The 19,617-nt window shown below is 35.5% G+C and overlaps 2 protein-coding genes across 2 annotated transcripts; both read right to left on the bottom strand.

Moving 5' to 3' along the window:
* Nucleotides 1-788: 788 nt before the first annotated feature.
* LOC142631257 (aspartyl protease APCB1) lies at nucleotides 789-19,344 on the bottom strand. Its single transcript, XM_075805386.1, has 9 exons — nucleotides 18,572-19,344; nucleotides 12,476-12,593; nucleotides 5,344-5,573; nucleotides 4,995-5,231; nucleotides 4,621-4,774; nucleotides 4,436-4,521; nucleotides 2,132-2,246; nucleotides 1,967-2,039; nucleotides 789-1,093 (listed from the first exon to the last, which is right to left on the bottom strand). The coding sequence occupies exons 1-9, from the start codon at nucleotides 19,192-19,194 to the stop codon at nucleotides 963-965; spliced, it is 1,767 nt and encodes a 588-aa protein (XP_075661501.1). The 5' UTR covers nucleotides 19,195-19,344; the 3' UTR covers nucleotides 789-962.
* Nucleotides 9,276-10,486, bottom strand: LOC142631258 (uncharacterized). Its single transcript, XM_075805387.1, has 2 exons — nucleotides 9,501-10,486; nucleotides 9,276-9,414 (listed from the first exon to the last, which is right to left on the bottom strand). Exons 1-2 carry the CDS (start codon nucleotides 10,159-10,161, stop codon nucleotides 9,398-9,400), a joined length of 678 nt encoding a protein of 225 aa, XP_075661502.1. The 5' UTR covers nucleotides 10,162-10,486; the 3' UTR covers nucleotides 9,276-9,397.
* Nucleotides 19,345-19,617: the final 273 nt, after the last annotated feature.

The raw sequence follows: 19,617 nt of genomic DNA, 5'->3' as shown, positions 1-19,617 counted from the left end.
CAAGATTGGTAGAACTAGTTGCTACATCAAGATCAACAAGTGAAGGTAATCTGAAACCTTTGAGTGGGATCTCAAAGTCACTAGCAAGGCGGCTTGTGATGCTGTAAATCCAAGAAAAGAATGAGTCCGTGAATTCAGAGTTTGCACGTTGTCGTGTTAATAAGTTACTACTAAACATAGCATTAGATTTAAGGTTAAATCTTTTGTAAAAACTTCAATTCTTTTATAGTGGTTTGGTTTACCTTGAAGATAACTAGGTCAAATCCCCCCCCTCCAAAGTTTTTACCTTGAAACGGTTAGATTCATTGGTTAGCCTGAGTCATCATATCGTGGTGTTATTTATTTTTTCGCGCCCTTGCATAATATGATATATTTGTGTTTAACCTAGATCTAAAAATTAATCTAAATAATCACTTGGTTAATAAATTAGGTTAAACAATCTGGTTTATGGGGTCTAGACAAACTTTCAAAATTAGCCAAATAGACCAAGTGACTCCTTATTGATTTAAAAGTATTAAAACAAGTGTTAAAAATTAGCCATATTCATCTCATACCTATAAAATCAAACACCCTCACCTCGACGCAAACACAAAACTTATTAATTAATTAATTAATTAATATGTATATAATTCTGTCTATTTGTAATTAGCAAGCAGAAAATTACATCTAAATATTTTCCAGATTCTTGTTGCAATGTGGAATGGTTCTGGATCGAATGTCATGTTATCCTAAAGAACAATATATTACGTCATCAGTAACAAAATACATACAGAAACATACGGAATACGTTTCATGGTGCAGAAAATTTTTATTTATTTACATTCATACTTATATATCATAGACGAGTGTTGAGACATGTGCATAGTTCACATACACTACTTCATAGAATATTTACAAAAAGAGCAGCAAAAGCTTAAAGCCGGTATGTACAAAGAAAGCTGGTCTACTTCGTCCCATCCTAGCTACAAAGTCCCTTCTCCCCAAAAGGGCCGAAAAGATTTAAATTTTCGTGACCTGATGCAGTCTGATGGTTGCCATCCAATTTTATGCTTTACATTGTCATATATGACCAGTTTCCCACGCAACGAGATGTCTGCAGAGGTCATTTCAACTATAGTTAACAATTTGTAAACAAATGGAAGAAAGAAGCGGTGTGGAAATATTTGTATACACGAGTGTAAGTGATTAATTATAGTAATAACCGCGAGAATTTAATATAACATACTTGAACCTAAACTTATATAAGTTTTTGGGCTTGCATGATCAAGACATGTCATACCAAGGTCTCACGTAAAAACTTGGAACATCTTCCCAACACAGTGAATAAAAACCCACCCAATTCGGATGTAGTAAATGAATAAATGATGTGATAGGCTAATCATAATAGGGGCAAAACTTATGTATAATTCTTAAGGGGCAGTTCATTACTTTCTCCAATTAAATTTAAATATGTCTATATTGATTAATACAATATAAACAATATTATCTTTCCTAAAGAGAATATAATTCAATTTAATAGGGGAACCAAATGTACTGCACTTAAAGAACTATAACCAAGGTGTTGTTTAGCATCAACTTTTACATTTTATCTCTTATGTACAGCATTTTAAAATCTCACGTTTTCCTACTTTTTCTCATTTTTTTTCAAGATACAAGCATACTTAAGCACACTTTCAGCAAAAAACTAAATAAGGATTTTTGTGAGAAGTACCTAGATCCTAAACCAACAGAAAACAGTAAACTTTGTGATAACTTTATTCAATAAAGTTAAATGTGATAAATAAAGAAGACCTTAGAGAATCCAAACTCACAAAATCCACCTCTGGTTCGAGCAGCTTCTCATCAAAAATGACCTTGGGGATGGAATGAGGGCTAATATACTAAAAGCCACCTCATCCACCCCCAAGGTCATTCTTGGTGAAATGATGGCTAGTTTTTATTCTCTTTCTAATAATACTGACCATACCTCCAAGTATAATCGTTGATCCATCATGTACTTTGCTTCCATCAAGGATACCCAAGCAGACGTTGCCTTTGTCCTACAAATAGAGAGGCTTGTTACACAATGGCCTATAAATACCATACATTTGAACACTTTAAAATCTGATGGAAAGAGAATATGATTGCTTACACTAATAATCAAGTAGCCCTCTGGAGGAATTTGAAGTTTTGTGGAGACAATCCACCATGTGCTCCCAAACTGAAGGGTTAAAGTCTTAAAGAAATGCTTGACATCCTTGACAGATCTGCAAACATATGGGTGCAGCTTTTAGAATTTTGAATCTATGAATCAGAAAGCCTTAAAAGTGAGGTCAAATTGAAGCAATAGAATATTATGACATGTTTATTGTAAGGCTTGTTTTACATTTTAAGAGATCATTGAAACTTAGCGGATAAAGTTCAGAGTTGCAATGAACTTAAGCTACTTGTTCAGGCCACTTTTTTTTCATCAAAGGGAAGGAATACCTTTACTTTTCTTTTCTTTTCTTTTCTTTTTCTTTTTTTTTTTTTTTTTTTTGATAGGTAATAAGAGTAATATTATCAATGAAAAAAGGAAAGGAAAACATACAAGGTGTTCATGATGATGAACACAAGAAAACAAAAACAGACAACAAAGAAAAAGAAATCAAGAGACTATTCTAAGAGAAGACATAAACTCTGGAAGCAAGGAACAATCCATAAAAACCCCAGCACCGAGACCAATCAAAAAGATTACGCTGGCACAAATCTTTTAACTCTTCCAAGGTCTTCTCCATGTCCTCAAAGGAACGACGATTTCGTTCCATCCATACAATCCAAATCAAATAGCCTGGAATCCAATTCCAAGTATCTGAAGTATGAATCCCAAGCCAATGATTCCAAAAAAATAACAACCCCACTATAAAGCCTGGCATGACCCATTCAATACCAAAAACCTGAACCCATACAGAGCATACTACACAATGAAGATGTAGATGATCCTCAGATTCCCCATTACCATGGCACATACAACACCTATCATGGATACTAATTCTAATCATTTTAATTAATTTCACGGCCATTTTGACAGCAAATACAACTCACAAGCAAGTCTTATCTAGACACGTTAGAAGGAAATTTCAAGAAACAACTACATTTTGATATAACTTCCAGTCTGACGATGCATATCAGCTAGCTCAAAAAGCCAGATTTCGATTAGAAGTTCATGTGTCAAATTTATGGTCAAGTTCCTACACGATTTTCCAATTGATAAGCAGCTTTCCCTTTCTTCGGGGAAACAAAAACTGAAAAGTTCATCTTAAATCATGGTCACAAAAGAGACAATGTTTACAATAGGGAATGAGATGAGGAATCCCCTCAAAAAAGAAAGTGCCTCTCTAGTCGGCCCAAACAAAATGACTTAAAATACAACTACTTTAATATATTACTTTGCTCAACCCCCATCCAACTTCTTCCATTTTAAAATAACATACGCATAAAAATTATATAACTATGCAAAGTAACTTACCGAATATAGAACAATAATACTAATAATAAATAATAATAAAAATAAATTACCGATTCCCTATTTAATGCTAGTGAATGAAAAGTTTAATCATCAGTATCATGAACCAACCATGATGGCAACTCAACCCTCCCTCACTCACTCCAAATGACAGGCATTGCCCCCCCGCCCAAAAAAAGAAATAACTTATGTGAACCTCTAAAATCAAAACCTAAAAGATAAAAGATTTTATTTAAAGTAATCATGGAAAAAGCCTTCTCTGTCTCACGAGCAAATATTTAGGAAGGTTTTACAATAAATGCATCTTTCTGCTTTTTTGTAATAGGAGTTGCAACATTATAGCTTTATGAGAGACAAATAAATTATGCCTTTTGTAGATTTCCTCAATCTTAATGGAACCTCCATCCACGGTAAAGGCATATAACATGGTAGTAGTAGTGGAGATGGTGGTAGAGAGACGTAGGGGCATACTGACAGTGGCGCAGATGCTAGCAATGAAAAATGTGCGGTGACATTGAAGTTGATACTGCAGAAATTCACAGCAGTGGTGCTGGCCACCAACAGTGGAATTGGAAGATATGGCTAAGGTGGAGGAGAAATCAATAACATTTTGGTAATGTCTATTTTATAATTAGCTGGTTATGTCAGTGATAGCAGTGTACTGTATACAGAACAGCAGAACATTTACTTTCAGAATTTAAAATTTTCAGTAAGAGTCTAATCTCCTTTTCCTTTTATTTAGAATATTAAGAGATGCATTACCTATTGCACTTTTTCTTTCTTTTCATTTGCTTTTTTACAATATTCATGGAAGGAACAAACATAACTAAACTTAGAGAGTGATTCATAACTTGGCTAAGAGAAGGCTAAAAGATAAATTATACTAATGACAATTATTATACTTGAAACTGATACCAGGTGCAGCACAATCAACCACAATTTCTGTCATACCTGATTGGGGATTCTGCTTTCCAACAAATCGGCAATGTTAAATCTGACGTATCTCGGATGAGTCCTAACCCAGAAACTTCTTCAAGCTACATCAACAGGTAATAAATAATCGGTAAAATGAGTGGATTTGCTATGTAAGAGGAATTTCTAGAATTTTTCAGGTAGGAGTGGATAAAAACACTTACAGAAGCAACTAAATCAGAATATGTTGGTGGCTTAAAATATGTGTAAGAACTACCACTATCAATAATTACTGGTGCTACGCTGCTGTCTGGATCACCTAAGCGGAGACTCCTACTTCCATAATTCATTTTCATAATCTCTGAATGATAAAAATCCCTGAACAGGAAAGCATGGAAAGATCTCAATAAGCCAGATATTATAAGATTAATTTTTAACCGAAGACAATTAAAATTTAACCAAAAATAAAATTTATTAGAAGACTATATAAAATTATGGTTTCCTTCCGACTGGACCTCTATTTGTGTGTTCTGCCATGAAATATTTGTCTCCTTATAAGTCAAACAAATCATATTAAGTGCTAGAAATGTTCACTCACATCGAAAGGCCACTAAGCATAGGAACCCACGCCATACCCCACTGCGGTACAAAATTATCACCTAAGAACAAATACCCGCCACCTCCATCAATAGTGAGGCAATGACCAACTACATTTTTAATGATTCCCTTTCTTGCCAACTGGGAAGGTAAGCTAACTCTAGACCTGCTTAGCCCAAGGATTCCATCTGTCTTCGCCAGAGTACTTAAAAGTAAGCCTTGCTGATCATATGCACACCTTGCAGACCAAAATAAATTCACAAAAATAAGGAAATTGGTGGAAGATTAAACACTTTTAAGGTAATCCAGAATTTTGGGGGTGGTAGGGAGGAAAAAGAGAGAATCAATACCCGAAAACAAGATTCAAATTGGTCCATGATCCATTTTCCATAACTAGATGAAGCTCATCTCTTGCCAGAACCCCCACAGAGGAGCTTTGATCTGCATACTGAATCTCGTAGTCACATTGTCCGCAACTTTGACAATATCCACCTGCTTGAGGTCTCTGAACTTCCATGCACAACGAGTCCTTGGAGGGTAATATGTTGTCTTTTGTTGGCTTGTACAAAGCATTTGCCCCCTAAATTAATTATATCATTAGAATAAAGAGAAATTTCTAGCTGAAAATTTCAATTGAAGGTTGGAATATCATTATCTTACACATGTTGGCTGCTTTCTATGATTGCATGTGATGCAGTACAAGTTTCACAAAATGAAAACTGTATGGATTTAGGAAGAAGAACAAAACAAACCCTAGAGTGATCTAAACTCTTAAGTTTCATCACTGAAGATTGCTAGAATCACCAAGCCAATGAAAAATTGTAACAAAAATTTTATAAATTAAATCAAGCCTCTCCTACTGGAGCACAATAGCATGCTTATATATTCTACTAGGACTAAACTCTCAGGCCAAAGCTCAATTATTGAATTACAAAAATAATCATGACTCCAGGAAATTAAATAAAATATTAATCGCCTAATTAGCAAATAAGAACTAAAATAAATTCCAATAGAGGTATATAGCCTTCTCTTGGTCCACAGAAAACACCATCGTAACAAGCTTTTCCTTTTCAAGCACCATGGGGAGTTAGTCAGTAGTAGATGCATCGAACTCATTCTTCACAACATGTGCATCCTCAAATACACCCATGTTGAAATTTCTCTTCATCAAGAAGTGGAAAATTTTCCTTCTCAAGTGGCAAGCAATATACCTGAATTTTCAACAGGTTATTTTAACTATACTACACATGGACCATGTATTCCAGCTCACTATTTTGTAGCTCTAGGGTTGTAACAACTTTAGGCCACTGTAAATCTTTCACCACAAAGTTTTAGTGGTGCTTGGTATTCCTTGATCACCAAAATTTAATTACTAACATTATTGTCTCCCATGGGAAAAGCTTTGCCTCCAAGGCTACTAGTTAGTCTATGTATGAAAGCCATTACCCTGTCTTATCGGGCATTGGAATCATCTAACTGTGCAAATAGGTTTTGGATGACTTTCACTGGGGTTCCTAGAGTTTGTTCCATGATACTCTACTAGAGGTAATGCTAACCTGTACTGGCCTGGGTCACATACTTAAACATATAAGCCAGGTGCAATTTAATCGCTAAGGAAAAATAAATGTGCCACATAAGTGGTATGCCCTTTTTTTTTCGATCAGTCAGTTTGAGTCTTATGCATTTGAATACAATTGGTGAACTTAATGTGTTTCACCTAAGATATTATATCTAAGTTTTACCCTAACATAATTAACAAATAAGATATACCAATAGAAAAAAGAATACAGTTAACTACTATAATTTCTTCAATCTAATTGGTAGAAGGATTGGGTCTCAGAATTCTTGTTCAAAGCCTTTGTTTCCCGTTCTCTCAGCTATCTTTTTTTCTCGTTTTTTCAGAGGCTTTCCTTGTTCAACATTTAATAAAGACACCATGTTCGCTAACAAATCTGCCTCGAATAGCACACTTTTGCATAAATAGAAAAAGGAAAATAAATAAGTATCAAATAATAATAATAATAATAACTAAAGACTATTTTTTTATGCAAGTAGTAAAGAAAGTTCCTCCTGAGTCGACTCAACTGATAATTAAAAACCTCTAAGCTTATCCTTTAGCCTCACTATCTATAGCAAGAAAAATTTTAATAGGAAAAATGAAATATTAAACATTCAACAACAACCAAACCTTAATTCTATAATTTTGGAGTTGAATGCGGATTTTCAATCGACTAGTTAAGATAGGACATGTAACTTTCTTGTCATTCTATTTTATCTAAAATCATATTCTCTATTACTTTCTTAACTGATATGTCATTCTTTACTACTTCTATTAATGTTATTTTTGGTCTTGCTATAACTTTTTCGTTCCTTTAACTTGAATCAACTCACTCTCTCATTGGTGTATTAATTGATCACCTCTAAACATAACCAAATCATCTCAAGCAACTCTCCCTTGTTTTTAAATCAATTGAGACCTTCCTATCTTTAAGCAAACTTCTTCATTTCAAATCATATATGTTAAAGACAAGAATAGATTAATATAGAGAAGCAAAAGCAGAAAAGAGAGAATAACACAAGTGTTATGTGGTTCAGTCTAATGGCCTACAACTACAGAGGAAGCCCTTAGCGGCTACATGTTTACTACAGTAAATTCTTTGTTACAATGAACCTATGCAAGGTATTCTTAAAAACTAGGGATAGCTCTAAATGGGCTTACAATATATTGAGTCTCTTGGTTCATTACTTAACATAAACCCAACATATTTAACACTCCCCCTCGAACTTCAGCTATATATGTTATATAGGTACAACTTGGAACATATACACTCTAAACAACTACTACTTGGTGCCTTGATAAAGTTATGAGCAAGGGATGGAAAGAGATGACCAACTACATATACCCAAACAAACAATATCTACCCAAAAAAAAACTTTTTATCCTTATAAGATTAATTTATCCTTATCCAAGATAGGGATTTGCTGTCATCATGAGTCAAACAAGGGTCTTCCTGTTTACTTCGGTCAACAACCACATCGGAACACTCAAAACTCACTAGCGACCACTAGTGCGGCAACCACAACAAGCAAAGAAGCACCACCAAGAACAACCGAGATCAGGGAAAAACCATTGAAGGGTACAAGATCCATTGAGACACATCGGAATACGCTAAAACCTATAGCTAGGAGTACTGGATCAATCGAGACAAACTGAAATACATTGAAAACAACAACCACCACTACGAACTACAACAATACAAAGATAGGAGGAGGATCGTTGGAAACCAACATAGATTTTCCATCGAGAACAACAATGATACAAACCTATGTGTAGAACTCACCCTTGAATATCGGTTTACAAGGGGAGGACGCCCAAGAACTTATATACACATGTTTAAACTTACACTTAATCCATGTAGGACACTAGGATCATAACAAAAAAATAACAACAAAAACCAAAAAAAAAGCACTAGCAACCAACCACCGCTACCAACAACAACAAAACCTTAGATATGAAGGTTTCACAAGCAAACAACCACTGACAACCAAGAACAACAACAGTTCAACGAGGGAGGTGCGTAAAGACACCTAAGATGCTAGTCAACTTCATGCACAGTCCAACAATATTTTAATTTAAAGGGATTAGGAACTATGGATTGTATTAATGCTCTTATACCATTTTAAAGACCAAGATAAAATAATAAAGAGAAGTGGAAGAGAGAGAATAACACAAGGGTTAATGACGCAGGACAACCAGAACAAAAATTGAAACAACAAAAAATAAATGGATATGACCTAAGAGTCAGCACTTAGGCCTTGCTTGGAGTCAGCACCAAACGTGGAAACCATTAGGAGTCAGCACCTAGGGTAGACCAGGAGTCAGCACCAGATCAAAGAAAGACCAAACGGCCATTGTTTTTATTTATCAAAATATCAACTACCCCTCAAAGAGTACAATAAGTTGCTTATAAAGGATTGCTAAACCCTAGTTCTAATTGGCTAGGAAACCCTAATTGTCGTATTACAGAAATAACTCTGCTTCCAAATTAAAATACTAATAGCCCAATAAACTAATAGGACCTAAAAACATAAGAATACAAATAACTTGCAAATACAAATAATATTAAATAATAATTTTCTTGCATCTCCTGCATCATTCTCCTCTGGTTAGAAAAAACTCGACCTCGAGTTTTAAAGCATTGAAGGATTAGGATGCTGACAAGTAACATTTGCTTCCAGTCTAGAATCACCTTAGGGAGCATAGAGAAAAGAAAAACCTTGAATTTCACCATGTCAAACTCGGCTGGAATAACAAAATCAATGTGTGGAATCAACATAATGTTATCTTGCACCATTGGAAGCACTATGTTATCCACTTTCTCCACTTTAGCAAATTGTTTGTCTTCATGCACCATGAAAGGCTGATCAAAAGCAAATTCATTAGTTTCCAATATCACATCATGTGCACCCTCTAACATAATACTCTCTTTAGAAACCATCTCTTTACCTTGCTGCACTTCAATAGATTCATTTCCTTGCACACATGTGAGAGCAATACTTGTCGAGGCATGAATGTCTGTGTCAACATTAGGCTTTGGTGTTGCTTGAGGATCTTCCACAACCAAGATATCATCATCAATGTTGTCTTTTATGGGGGCAGCAATAAGTTCATTATGATCAATTATTATTGGTTTCCCAAATGAATTGGTTTGAGTCTTCATTTGCTTCATTTGAGCAATTATGTCTTGAACATTTTTCTTAATCTTTTCAGATAACTCCTTTAATTCCTTGGTAGATTGCTCAAAAGTGCGTTGAGGACATGAAATAGAATGAAAATTCATCGTATTTGCTTCAACTTGAAAAGTACCACATTGAGATTGGGGTAGATACTTAACTCGATAGTATGGTGACAAATACTCATCACAAAGCTTTTCATTCATATCTTCCCACACACTAATGGCAGGTTCATTGTTTAGATAGCGGAAATATTCAAGCTTTTCCCAAAATTTTTGTGCTTTACCTCTTAACTTCAACTTGGCATACCTAACCTTTCTGTTGTTTGCAAAATTTGCTTGCTCAAAGAATTGCTCCATCCCATTCATCCAGTTGACAAAATCTCGTGGATAAGTTTCATAACCATCAAAATAAGGTGCTTTTGATATTATCATAATTCTCTAAAATAGTGCTTCAATAAATAGTTGGAAGTTGGAACAAGAACCTGGATTGTTGTGATGTTCGTTGGACAGGTCTTTGGAATAGGCTCCGAAGACTATTCTCTCAAATAGTTGCTGGACTAGGCTGGTTGACAAGTTTGGATTTTGTGGGCTGGGCCTTTCTTCTTCTTCTTCTTCTTCTTCTTCTTCTTCTTCTTCTTTTTTTCAATTTTTTTTAATAATAAAATACACTGTTGGACCTTTTTTTTTTTTTTTTTTTTATGTGACACTGTTGGACTTAAGAAACTACAAACAAAAGAAGTGCAAACTACAGACTAAAAAGAAAGACCACGAAACTAGAAGAGAAAAAGGGGCGGCGGAGCAAGCACGAGGTGGCGCTGGAGTTAACGGCGGTGGGGGCTCACCGGCATCACGGTCAGCGGTGGCCGATGGTGCAGATCGGAGCTCGCTCGTCGGACCACGGTGATAAAACTGGCGAAGCATGAGGCGGCACGGTTGAGCGGTGTGGACGGCGAGTTGGCGTAGGTGGTCCTCAGCGGCACGAGCCCGGTATTTACGTCGGCGGCTCTCGTTGGTTTTCAACTCCTTTGTCTTGGATCTGGTGGCTGGCGGCTGTGGTAGCTGTTGGGCTTCGCGGCGGCTGGTGGTTGTTGGGCTTCGCGGCAGTGGGTGTTGGCGGCTGGGTTTGTGGGTCTCTGCTTCTTCTTCTTCTTCTTCTTCTTCTTTTTTTTTTTTTGGGTCAAAGGGCTTTGGTTGTCTTCTGGTGGCTTGGTACGCGTGGGTATTGAGAGATGGTTTTCTATTGTTGGTTTGGCAGAGATGTTGTGAAGAAATTTTGGAGGTGGTGTGGTGGCTGAATTTTTGGTGGTGGTAGAGCTGTTACTTGTGGTGGTTGTTTATGGTGTGCGGGTTATTGTGGTTTGATGGGATGAGATACACTGTTGGAATTTTTTTTTTTTTTTTTTTTTTGGTGATATTTTCTGGTTCTTTCCTGCGGTGATACTACAACAGATCGAAGTTTGCTCTGATACCAAAATTGATGCAGGACAACCAGAACAAAAATTGAAACAACAAAAAATAAATGGATATGACCTAAGAGTCAGCACTTAGGCCTTGCTTAGAGTCAGCACCAAACGTGGAAACCACTAGGAGTCAGCACCTAGGGTAGACCAGGAGTCAGCACCAGATCAAAGAAAGACCAAACGGCCATTGTTTTTATTTATCAAAATATCAACTACCCCTCAAAGAGTACAATAAGTTGCTTATAAAGGATTGCTAAACCCTAGTTCTAATTGGCTAGGAAACCCTAATTGTCGTATTACAGAAATAACTCTGCTTCCAAATTAAAATACTAATAGCCCAATAAACTAATAGGACCTAAAAACATAAAAATACAAATAACTTGCAAATACAAATAATATTAAATAATAATTTTCTTGCATCTCCTGCATCAGTTAACCTAACGGCCTACTTATGCGAAGGAAGCCTTTAGCAGCCGCATCTTTAGTATAATAAATTATCTGAATGAACAATAAGCAAGGTATATAAGAGCTAGGGTTAACCCTACATAGGCATAAATTATACATTAAGTCTCTTAAGCCATTATCACTGTTTTAAAAACCGGACGGTCCGACCAGTTCAACTGAAAACAAGATAACAGTCCGATCCAATAAAAACTGGGAACCGAAGGCAAATCCAATTTTGCCCCCGGTTTGGTTTTTAAAACCTTGGCCATTATATTAATATAAACCCAATATCTTTAACATTATTTTTCTTTTTCTTTTTCTTTTTTTCTTTTTTTGTATTTCCACTTAGACATAGTTTGTCATATAGTAGTCTTATAACATTTCCCCCTTTAACATAACAAGTATTCTACAGTCGCACAATATTCTTGATATGCTTTTCCACTTCATCCCTCCTCAATCTTTCCATTTTTATGAATTATTGATCTAAGATATCAAAAATTCTCTCTTTAGTATCTCCTAACCATCAAGTCTAACAACCCTTTTTATTTTTGTTTCTACTTTTTCTAAATTGACATTCCATTTACTAAAACCCATAAGATATGATTTGGAAAAGAATGACTTAAAAAGAAGAAACATATGTATCATAAATTTATTTATTCACTAATTATATTACAAATAAAATTATATCAATTACAAAAGCGTTGTGCAGATTAATGTAAATAATGCCAATTACCTATTGACATTTGGTTAGATATAAATGAAAACCAGGGCAAACAATCAGATACATAAAGAAGAATTTTTAAAATCCATTAACCGAATAACCAGTTACAAATAGGCATTACCTTGGCACAGCTAATGCAAGGAGCATCACACTGAATCCATGTTAAGTCACTCCCAGTATCTACGTCAAGAAAATAACGCTTTGGAGGATCCCCAACAAGTATGTATGTGTAATACAATCTGCACGATAAAGATTAGCATTAGGACTAGCATCACGTATACATATGGCAATTGAGATGAAAAAAAGCTTTGATCTTTTATCCAGAAATATAGATGAGCAGGTATCATTTTAAGAAGTTTTAAAGGAGTTCAACACATAGTTAAACTCAGCAACTAGACCTCTTAGAAGGTTCAAACCCCCGGCCCAAAAAAAAAAAAAAAAAGAATCATGGTTAAGAGTAGACCCAACACAAAGAGTAAAGCACATTTCTTCTCTGTTTCAGATTGAGAAAGGACAGCTGCCAAGGCTTCTTTGGTGCTTCCACGGTCATCAGACAGTGTGTTCAAGAATTTTATTTGCTGGACCATGGATTGGCCAAGTAGCTACCTAATTTGCCACTATGTTACCCTAAACCTAAAGATCAACCTCCATGATTCTAAAACAATACTAAGTCTCCTCCAATTTTCTAAACAATGATCCAGCTCACCCTTATGAATGACTGCCACTTCGAACAAGCTATAACCAGAACTTTCCAAATTGGCATACTTTGTCTCATTTTTCAAAATGATCCACATACTTTAAAATATTTTACTTTGATCCTTACACTTTCATGTTTTTCTTTTCACAATGCTTGTATTCTTGTACTAGTTGTATTAGCACTCCTACTTTGACTAGAAAACAAAAAACCTAATAAAAAAAAAACTAACTTCGACTCAAAAAAAATAAAGCATAAGATACTAAGAATCTCCTAGAAAATTCTAGACTCAACTAAACTACAAAAATGTGATTAATTTTTAGGAATTGCAAAACTTACAACATTTCCCCTAAAGATAAAATTGACTTTAACTAATAAAATTAGAATTGTTTTGACCTAAAACACACAAAACTAGATCTTTAAAACCATACAGCTTTTACTTCAATTGGACACATAAATTCGATAAACTAAATCTTAAATACACAAATTTGCAAAGTAATAACAAATCAATCTTCCATGACTACATTATTCTCACCCAGTTGAAAAAATATTGGCCTCAAATTTTTAAGATTTGAAATACAAGAACCTTCAAACTTGAAACTTGCACCAACTCTTCAACCATCTTTGAAAGCATTAAGAATAAAAAAATTTCTTTCCCACCATATCATTAATACGTTTGGAATGATAAATCATAATTAGAGGGTTTTTCAATATCTTCCTTGGTTTTTTTTTTTTAATCATTAAATAAAAACTTTATTGAAAATATGAATATATATACACACACAATGAAAGAACAACTTCCTTGGTACATAGGGAGTGTACAAGGAAAGCAAAAGTCTATCCAAAGTTACATAAATCTACGAATTCTAAAACAAAAGTTGTCTCAAAACCACTCAAAAAAGTCCTCCATTCAAATAAAGACAAAAGGAAAATGCGCTTCAACTCGATGATAGAACGCCCCTCCCCTTCAAAGATTCTGTTGTTTTGTTCTCTCCATATGCTCCACATAATATATTGCGGATTAACACCCCAAATAGATGCCATCCTATGTCACCTAACACCTCCATGCCCATAAGCACCAATTGTTTAGGCATAACTCAGGAGATACCAAACAAGCTAAATACAAAGAGCATTAGGCAAAAGGACAATGAATGAGCAAGTGGTCCACCAATTCCCAATCATTTTTACACATACAACACCTATTAACAACACAAACATTTCTCATCCTCAAATTATCCCAAGTTAGAATCCTCCCCCTTCGTCGTACTCCAATTAAAAAAGTTACCTTAGTAGATAGGTTTCACTTCTTCTTTTTTATAGTAATAAGGAAATATTATTGAAAAAAATGAATAGAAAAAAGATACACAGAGTTCACGATAGTGAACAAAGAACAAACAAAAACAAAGAGGAACAAAAAAGCATTAAACTGTTCTATGAGACAAAATGACTTCACCTCTTCCAAATACTCTTTCAAGGGAAGAGGTAATTTCCTCTGTCAGATAAAATTAAATAAATGACTTTACCTCAAATATCTAACCCAAAACCCTAAAGTTTTGGGTTTTAGGTTTCACCAAGAATGATATGGTTTATGAAGTCTAATGAGAGTTCTTCATGGATTAAAGGCTAGGATTTAGTGTTAGGACATTAGGGTTCCGGTTATGGTTCTCTGGTTAAGGTGATTATGGTGCATGATGGATGTTTTTGAAGTCAAATGAACTAGGGTTTCATGAAAATAAGGCTAGGGTTTTGGATTATGAGTGTCGACTTGGTTGGTGATGGGTCTAATGCATGCAGATGGTGAATGATTAATTGGCTTGTGACTTCTTAGAGAGAGTCACCTTTTCCAAATAATAGATAACTTCAAGGGTTACTCTAGCTCCAAGAGAATTAACGAGAGAAAGCAAGACTTAAGCAAAAATTGATTATTTTTTGTTCACATCCAAAATGAAAGTTACAAGGATTTATTTATATATCTCATGACCTAATCTTATTGGCCACACATGGCTCACTCTTATTGGTTGTGCACTAAAAAAATTACACATGTAATTAATGTGATACATGTGCATGAGCCCTAACTAACCCAATCTACTTATGGGTTCCAATTAGCTCAACAGATAAAGTCGTTGATGGTTGAATAAAAAATCTGGGTTCAATCCCCACCTACACCAAAATTGATTGGTGTCTTGGTCTGATGATAAAAAGCTATCATCAGAAACAAACGTCATAGGTTAAAACTCTCTCTCTCTCTCTCAACCAAAAAAAAAAAAAAACCTAACTCACTTTATCCTTGTAACTAGCTAACCCTAATCATGTGCCAAGCATGTAAGTTGATCCCATTGAGCTCTTGGCTAACCAATTAGGGATGATCCACATGCATGGGAGTGAGGAGGAGCTACCATAGGAGTTTGGGAGCCTGTGGACGAGGGAGTGCCAAATGGCGGCAAAAGTGTCGATTGGCCTCCACCGAGTGTCAATCGTCACTTCCCCCAAATACTAGGTTTTCTTTTCCCAATATTTTCAACTTATCTCGTGTTCCTAACACTTTGCTTCTATTAAACACAACCCTTTTACACAACTAGTTCAAAATCCTCTTTATTTCTTTGTAGTCTTGAGAAAAATCTTAAATTAGGACTCTATTCTGCGTTACTCATCACTATCTTGGATGAGAAATTTTGCCAAGCAGTTGGTGGGAAAATGTTTTAGCAAAGAATTCGTAGAACGATTTTGGCTGTGAACAGTGAAAAAAAGAACAGTACCCATGCGAAAAGAAAGCAATAAGAGAAATAAAGAAGAGAACAATAAGGCTAACGTGCCTCAATACTCAAAATGCTTGATATTTTGTTGATCAACTTCATTTCTTCTTTAGGCACAAAATATACATAATAACTTTTTCTTGTACTAGTAGTATTAGGATTCCTAATTTAACTAGTAAACTAAAAACCTAATAAAAGGCTAACTTAAACTCAAAGAAATTAAAACTTAAGATACTAAGGATCTCCTATAAAATTTTAGATCGAACTAAACTACCAAAATATCCTTAATTTGCAGGAATTGAGGAAATTACTAATTTACCCTCGAATATAAAACTGATCAAAACTAATGAAATAAAAACACAAATAAAACTCAGGTTTAGCCCTAAAAAACACATAATGAGACCTTTAAAACCACATAACTTTTACTTCAATTATTCACACATGGGTCTCATAAAATAAATCTTAAATAGACGAATTTGCGAAGTAGTAATAAATCAATCTTCCATGACTGCATCTCTCTCTCTCTCTCTCTCTCTCTCTCTCTCTCTACACGCATGCACACACACGCAAGGCTTGAAGAGCATAAAGACATAACCAACTCCCCATCCCTCAGCACACACCCATGCATGCAAAGTACACAACCCAATATTATTTCTACATAACCGATACTCCCCAATTAGAGTTCTCAGTTTAGCCAAAATTAGTAGAATCACACACCCCACAAATTAGAAACAAAAATTTCAGATCATTCCAAAAACTGAGAAAAGGAAAAGTACACAAAATCCCCATGTGGTTTCCCTATAAAACCAAGAAAGCCCCCTAAAGTTTTTTGAGTGTAAACTTAATCCACATTGGGTATTTTTTGTGTGTAAACAGTTAATTGTGTCGTACTTAACCCCCTAAGGTTTTTGAGTGTAACACAATTAACAATTTACACGTTAAACAATACCATAGGAGGTTAAGTGTTACACCCAAAACCTCAATGAAATTCCATGTTTTAGGTGAACTCCACAAGGGGGTTTTGTGCATTTTTCCCAAAAACAAAACAAAACAAACTTGTCTTTCATTCTCTGTAGCTCCTTCACGATTTGCAACCCCATATGATGGGGTTTTTCCCTTTATTATCATTTGGCAATGTAATAGATGAATATGGTGGAAAAAAGTAATAGATGTATACCAATGTAATGGACTTGATAATTGGGATTTGGTTTTGACACTATGTATTGAAGCTCATGATGTCATGAGAATGGAAATGAGTTAGTGTTAAGGAAAATGGTCTTGCCATTATGTAATGATTTGGTTTGTTAATTTGTCAACAATTCTCCATAATGACTTGAATATGAACCTCACTCAAGCGAAACTTCTAGCTCGACACTTTGTTCAACCAACTTCGAGTGAACCTTATCTAGTGTTAAACAGAAACTTCGCTTGACCTTCGTGTGACATTCGCGCGAGCGAAAGTTCACTCATTCTTGCTTGACACTTAGCTCAATCCACGTCAGCTAAATTATTTGGGTTAAATGAGTTCCATTTGCCACATCACCTTTTTCCATCCAACAGTTGATTGTAGGGATCTTTTTAAAACAAACATAAAAATAAAGGAACTAAAATGAAACATTTAAAGGATAGTGACCATTTTGAAGGTTTTTTTTTATATATAAGTACACTTATAGTGGCACAAATCAAGATCCATTACAAGGATCAATAAAATCGGGGAGAAAAAAACAAGAATACAAGAATAAGAAGGCAAAACTGAACTCCAATCAAGGAGGGAGTACGGAAAAAGAAAGACTTAATGTCAAGAATAGATAGTTCACAATCCTCAAAGCATCTAGCATTCCGCTCCCGCCATAAGCACCAACACAAACAATGCTGCACAAACCTCCATAAATCTATATTTCGATGTTTACCAAACTTGTCTTGCCAAGAAACTAACAACTCACTAACTTTATATGGCATAACCCAATGTATACCAAACAAACAAAATACCATAAACCACAACTCATATGCTATAGGGCAATGAAGAAAAAGGTGATCCCCCGATTTCCCAAACCTTTTACACATAATAATCACATTATTGGATGAAAGCTTTATCATGGATGTACAATCCAAGTGGATGAGAAAAACTTACCAGGTGTTCATAAATCATCACCAAAACTATGTTGAAGCTTTGCATGTTAAAAAGAATTATTAAATATTAAAATATAATTAATCAAAGATTATCTTGTAATGAAGCTTTGCTCAATTTTGGTTCACAACTAGTGATTTTCAAGAGAAAAATGTAGTATGTCACAGAAGAACAGATTATTCTGCACATAATTGCAATTGCTAGTCCGTGTGCAACATGCAGAAGTCAGATTAGAAGTATGATTAAGTATGATTCAAGGCAAAAATCAATTAAATTCTTCAACTGCTGTCACAAAAGTAAGAAGAACTTAAGTTCTTGATTATCAAAAATATGTTCAAAAAGCATAAAAGAAGGATCTTAGATTCAATTTGAGAACAATTATAAACAAAGACATTTTAAAGTTAGCTACCCAGGGCCCAACGAGAAAGATCCAATTACTCTGAACCAATATCATACATAAGCAATCAGCAGCCAATTGTTAAAAAGCAGTCCCCCCCCCCCCCCCTGTGATTCCTTTTTTAGCTCTATTTACTTTATTCCCAAAAGATCACTCCAGTCTCCAACCAATCATGAATCTTATGTATATATAATTTAGTGTCAGAAATCAAACAAAGGAAAAAAGAAAAAAAAATCCATACATACCCATCTGGATACACATTGCCTCTAACAGGTAAAATGGAAGAGGAATCAACTTTTTTGTTAGGAGCAAGCAAATTGTTGGTCTTGGGGTCTCCTACCTCATCCTCAATTAGAGAAACCAAATTCCCTTTATCCATATCCACAAAACTCCCAAGTTTAAGTTCCAAACCCTTTTGTGGAGTCCTCCATTTTCTGTACAAAGGAAAGAGAAACGATCCGGGTTTATCATCCTTATCATCATCCTCTGAGTCACGCAAATCCTGGACGATCGGAGAAGATACTGAGCCATAAAGGACCAGAGCAAATAGAGAGATACCCAGAAAGGCCAATAGCTTTCTTGGGTTGAAAGTGAAGGTTCTGCTAACTGTGGGTGGAAGATGAACCTGTGGATTTGGTACTGATTCTGGTTGTTGGGGTGGAAGAGGGTCTTGTGGACCATTGTTGTTGTGATGGGGTTGTGGTTGTTGTCGAGTTTGGGTTTGGGTTTGGGTTTGAGGAATAGTACCAGCAGTGTTGGTGGAGATAGTGAAAGCAGTGATGGTTTTGCCTAGTGATGGGTTGTCTGGTGGTGGAAGAGTGATTATTACAAACCCTTTAACTTGTGGTGGTGCCTCATCAGAATCCATTGTCTAAATTAAGGGAAAAAGCTAAGGATTCGGAGGCTGTAGTAGAGAAGTACTGTGTGTCTCTGTTCCTGTTGGGAAAGAGGGTATGTACTTTGTAGGGAGAGAAAACATGTACACACTACACACGGTTGCCTCTAAGACACGCTCTGAGTCTGTGGGCATGTGTCCGAAAAGTCAACGTTTTCAATCCATGGACGAAGACCAGGTACACGGGCGAAGGAACTAGGAAGTAGGAACTTAACTGGGTGCGTTTGTTTTGACAGTAAACCAATTCTGGAAAATGTTTTCAGCATTTGCGGGTATTTGGCAACACCGGAAATTTTGGTCAAACGGAAAAGAGGAAGCGTTGACCGTAAAACAGGCCCTCCCCACCCGGAAAATAATTTCCATGTGTATTTTACCTTCAAATTGAGTTTTCCGTTG

Source organism: Castanea sativa, chromosome 4 (genome assembly GCF_040712315.1).
Source record: "Castanea sativa cultivar Marrone di Chiusa Pesio chromosome 4, ASM4071231v1".
NCBI lineage: Eukaryota > Viridiplantae > Streptophyta > Magnoliopsida > Fagales > Fagaceae > Castanea > Castanea sativa.
Note: the sequence above shows the minus strand (reverse complement) of the source record. Positions and strands in the feature narration are given on the sequence as shown.